The sequence below is a fragment of the Wasmannia auropunctata genome, unplaced genomic scaffold (genome assembly GCF_000956235.1).
Source record: "Wasmannia auropunctata unplaced genomic scaffold, wasmannia.A_1.0 LD335263.1, whole genome shotgun sequence".
NCBI classification, from domain to species: domain Eukaryota; kingdom Metazoa; phylum Arthropoda; class Insecta; order Hymenoptera; family Formicidae; genus Wasmannia; species Wasmannia auropunctata.
This window is the reverse complement of record NW_012027627.1, coordinates 22,133-26,694: the sequence shown is the minus strand read 5'-3', so window position 1 is coordinate 26,694 and position 4,562 is coordinate 22,133. Positions and strand designations below refer to the sequence as shown.

General features: G+C 32.2%; 2 protein-coding genes across 2 annotated transcripts; one reads left to right on the top strand and one right to left on the bottom strand.

Moving 5' to 3' along the window:
* The first annotated feature begins 226 nt into the window (after positions 1–226).
* LOC105457349 (RUS1 family protein C16orf58 homolog) lies at positions 227–2,714 on the top strand. The gene is made up of 9 exons (XM_011701966.1): positions 227–598; positions 695–852; positions 1,006–1,166; positions 1,268–1,460; positions 1,521–1,636; positions 1,716–1,912; positions 1,989–2,248; positions 2,328–2,514; positions 2,581–2,714. Exons 1-9 carry the CDS (start codon positions 535–537, stop codon positions 2,643–2,645), a joined length of 1,401 nt encoding a protein of 466 aa, XP_011700268.1. The 5' UTR covers positions 227–534; the 3' UTR covers positions 2,646–2,714.
* Positions 2,715–2,811: 97 nt separating this feature from the next.
* Positions 2,812–4,158, bottom strand: LOC105457348 (RWD domain-containing protein 4). Its single transcript, XM_011701965.1, has 4 exons — positions 3,953–4,158; positions 3,414–3,523; positions 3,139–3,334; positions 2,812–3,061 (listed from the first exon to the last, which is right to left on the bottom strand). The coding sequence occupies exons 1-4, from the start codon at positions 4,055–4,057 to the stop codon at positions 2,894–2,896; spliced, it is 579 nt and encodes a 192-aa protein (XP_011700267.1). The 5' UTR covers positions 4,058–4,158; the 3' UTR covers positions 2,812–2,893.
* Between the last annotated feature and the right edge of the window lie 404 nt (positions 4,159–4,562).

Sequence of the window (4,562 nt, the reverse complement as noted above, 5' to 3'; positions counted from 1 at the left end):
CAATCCTGTAAAAACGTTTTCAAATCCGTTCAGTCGTTTCGGAGTTATTACTTAGAATGCAAACGTCGGTAATTTTTACCTTCCAGCATCACCTTAATTATGTTTATTTTGTTTTGGAAAATAATCGCGTTCGATCGATAAAACAGATGACTTTAGGATCGCCTTAAATTGGTTTTTTTTACAAACTTTTACAAACATTAAAAAATTTTTTAAATGTGATTTGCAATTATTTGTAAATTTGTATGGGCATGAACGTCTTATTGTTGTCATAATTTAAGATGCAGAAATTATCTAAAACAAAAACAATTCCAAAAATTCTTAATCTATATACCTAATGGTTTCTAAAAAAATTCTTAAAAAAGATATAAAAATGGTACTGCAGAAAGCAAGAGTACCTAAGTGTGTATCTAAAAGCAGACGACGTGTGTATGTGTGTACATACATACGTACAACGTTAGGTACTGGTACTACTAACGCGAGTGGTGAATGAAGTGAATGGGAGTGAATTTTTGACGTGGCATTCTTCCCGCGAATATGCGCGTTCTCTTTCGTGAAAGTTATGGGAACGAGAGAGAGATAGTTTGCATAAAGTCAAAAGGTAAAATTTCACGTACCTAATGAATCGATTGAATCATCCCTGCGTATCACATGAGTCGCGTATTAACCTTACTATGTGTTGACACCTGTTGGCCAGATGATTTCAGCGCAAGCGAAACAAGACTTGGTCTCACCGAATCGCGAGCCATTCATTCCCGGATCGTGTCCATCCTTAAACAGATATTTCTGCCGCAAGGCTATCCGGACAGTGTACATCCTGACTACACTGCATATCAAATATGGGATACTGTACAGGTTAGCTTAAATTCCCAAAACATAGGTATTTGATAAATATTTCGCATACTGTACACTTTTTTAATATAATAATACAATATTATTATAATATAAAGTTTCTTTCTCCATTTATGGACAAAGTGATAATAAAGTGATGAAATTAATATTTTACAGGCTTTTGCAAGTACTATAACAGGTACGTTGACGACGCATTCTATAATGAAAGGGATAGGTGTCGGAGAGTCAAGTGCAACACCCTTGGCAGCAGCGATAACGTGGATTCTAAAAAGTGGTACTGGAATGATTGGCAGTATAATGTTTGCATGGTGGAATGGGTAAAAAACAGACAAGAATTAGATATTCTTTAAGAATATTCGTTATGCATTTTTGTCATTTAACTTAATAACAATTAAAGCTTTGCTTCTTTCTATTATAGAACTGAATTAGACGGACAATGCAAAAAATGGAGGTTGTTTGCCGATATCTTGGATGACATAGCCAAAGGGATAGAATTACTTGTGCCATATTTCTCCTCATATTCTGTTGTAATTCTGTGTATTTCAACTACTATGAAGTCCATTGTTGGTGTTGCTGGTGGAGCTACGAGGACAGCGCTAATTCATCATCAGGTGAATAACTATTTTTGTATACATACATACCTTTATGCTAAGATTACTTTCTTGTCATAGGCGATACACAATAATGTGGCAGATGTCTCTGCAAAGGATGGGAGTCAAGAGACGTGTGTAAATCTAATCGCGTCATTCTTTGGAATTTTTATATTATCTTTATTCCACGAAGGACAGTATGTATATAGTATATTTATTGTGTCTGTTTGCTATTATGAATTCTGTTAATAATGATGAAGTAATACATACATATAGATATTTATTAGAATTATATCTCTTCCTGGTGGCAGTCCATCTCTATGCGAATTATTCGGCAGTTAAAGCATTGTGTTTAGATACACTCAATGAAGATCGTCTGGCTATAATTATTAAAAATTATATGATGAACGAGCGAATTCCCAATCCGCGGAAAGTGAATAAGGAAGAATCGGTATTTCTACTTAAAAATTCTAGTAAGATATAATTATCTAATTATTTATTTTCACTATATAAAAGAAATTTCTAACATTTCATGGATATTATTTCTAGCCAGAAGCATACATGATTTTGATATAAAAATTGGTGTATCGTTCGCAAATATCATGAAAAGAAATATAATTTCGTGCACGGAAATGGAATTTTTGTTAAAATTCTTTGAAAATAAAAAGTACATAATAACAGCAGATATTGAAAAACGGAATATATTTATAATTCTTAAAAAAGATATACAATCTGCCGAAATACTGGAAGCATATTTTTATGCTTCCATGTATGCTTTCTACCTTTGTCTAGCAAGAAAAATACCAATAGTAAGTAATCAAAGTTTTTTTTATGTCTTGTTATTAATGCATATTTTATTAATTATTATTATACTGTAATATTACACAGGATATGCTGTTGAAATCTGAAACATCTGAAATATCGTATCCATTGTTGAATACATATATCCTGCACAGGATATTTACTGCGAATTCAAATAGCGATATGTCGGTCGTAACTATACAAAGTATCCATGCTACAGATATAATTGTTTCTAATGAGTATAAAGCATTCCTTAGCACTTTAGAAATGAATGGTACGTAATTCATTAAATTAATAATGATTTAGCGTTAAGTACAAATATAAGTATGAATAATTTTAGGATGGAAAACGAAGACTAATTTGTTGGCAGTTGGCGCATGGAGATTTTCCATGGATAATGATTGATAAGATCAATTATCTGTGAATTAAACTAGAAGTAAATTGTTGAGAGAGAGAAAATTAAGCTTATAATTGCTAATTATTCTTTATTGAAATAATTTTTTTCTATTCAATTGTAATAAAAAAACAATAATAATGAAAAAACAATATGAGAATAAAACACTTTGAAAAATAGATAAGGAAATAAGTTTTATTTCCAACAATTTATAAAAATATAACATGCCTTTCAACTGTACAAAATATATGGTCTTGGGCTACGATTCCTCCTCCATTCTAGGCCCAGTCTGTGATAAATGTTTTACTATGTCCACCCAGTTCCATCCTCGCTGCCTTTCACCTTTGCCATCTGCTTTGTTCCACTGCCTACGCTTCTGAGCTTTACTTAAATGTTCCTTCTTCGGCTTTCTCATCGTTTCCTCGACCTTAGAAGAATTATATGTCATTCTATTTGCAATAATTTTTAATAATAGTAAATTGACATTTCACTCAATGTATATACCTGTTGATTCTCTTCTGTAATCTTCAGTTTACTAGTGTGCGAATTTATATCGACAATTGAGTCTGGTTGCATGCACACTAGGTCTGAGTAATGTTCTTGGACAGATTGAAATAACGTATATGTCATAGCGCTACCTAACCACTGCTCAGCCTCTGCTTCTATGTGACTCACCACCTTGTCCTTTACATCTTGCACACTATATTCCAATTATTCATCTTTAATTAAAGTAATCAAATAAATAAAAAATAGTTGAGCGCTCACTTGATTGCACTTACATGTGTTTATTGTAAAATGTATTCATATTGATAGTCGGTTTTTCTGTAGGATATGTTGGGCCCCAGGAAATTTCCAGTAGAAATGATTTCATATTGTTATCTTCCCCATACTACGTAAAAAAATCACTCATATAATTGACATTTACAACTTATCTTAAATGTTAAATAAGCTTAACATGCAAACAAGAAATATAATAATTAAAACTAAGAGCGCGTGTGTTAACTTTTTTCTTTTTTCATAATTGTAAAACGGAACAAACGTTACATTTGGACTTCAAATGTGGAGATACAAAAGAAATTTTTGAATAATGCATAAGCTATAAAACTATGAATAAAGTAAATATAAAGTAAATATAAATATTTGCATCCACAAATTAACAGCTATTTTAATATATACAAATATCCTTGAATATTTTAATATGTAAATATCCTTTGGTATTGTTACAATTTATGCTAAATTATTTTTCACATGGTGACGATGCTCTCGTGACAAAGTTATGGAAGAAAAGAGCTGCAAAGTATAAGATATAATCTTGCACCTTGTATTGAAATGTTGTGGGTGTCAGCTGTTTGAAAGCCGAATCGCCGTCGTATATCGAGAGTAATACTTCTCTTTCCTCCTCCTGGAGCTCAGCATCGCTCATCTCCCTTCCCTAGACTAGATTCCAAACGAACGCACCACGCTCAAGTGCCACTGCGTGAATTTTTAGGTTAAAAGATTGTTATATTCTTTGCAATGAATCAATCCTTTTGCGCAGTCTCGCGATCTCGCCGTCAGATGACGTTACTTATACGATAATTTGGCGAGTAAAACTAAATTCTGTTCTAATGTTCTAATACTTCTAATTATTCATCAGAAATTTGTATAATTGAATGCGTTATTGGATGTAATTGGGTTAATACCCATATTAATATTTTAATGCATTTTCGGATAGTAAATCTTCTCCTATGAACAGAACATAAATTAAAAGCAAAAATTTTTAAACATAATTTTTTTTTAGTGACTATTATTGTTATATATTTTTCAAACCACCGAAAAATTCCGCCATTTTCGCCACGGAGAAAGTCAAGAAATGAGAATTTAGTCAAATATTGGACACTGACCCTCTCTCTCTCTCTCTCTCTCTCTATCTCTCTCTCTCTCTCTCT

Coding starts and splice junctions, on each gene's coding strand:
- LOC105457349 (XM_011701966.1), top strand. CDS start 535: ATGCGCGTTCTCTTTCGTGAAAGTTATGGGAACGAGAGAGAGATAGTT. Junction 853..1,005: donor AAATATGGGATACTGTACAG/GTTAGCTTAAAT, acceptor AATATTTTACAG/GCTTTTGCAAGTACTATAAC. Junction 2,249..2,327: donor TAGCAAGAAAAATACCAATA/GTAAGTAATCAA, acceptor AATATTACACAG/GATATGCTGTTGAAATCTGA.
- LOC105457348 (XM_011701965.1), bottom strand. CDS start 4,057: ATGAGCGATGCTGAGCTCCAGGAGGAGGAAAGAGAAGTATTACTCTCG. Junction 3,524..3,952: donor CCACAACATTTCAATACAAG/GTGCAAGATTAT, acceptor TTTTTTACGTAG/TATGGGGAAGATAACAATAT. Junction 3,335..3,413: donor ACATTTTACAATAAACACAT/GTAAGTGCAATC, acceptor ATTGGAATATAG/TGTGCAAGATGTAAAGGACA.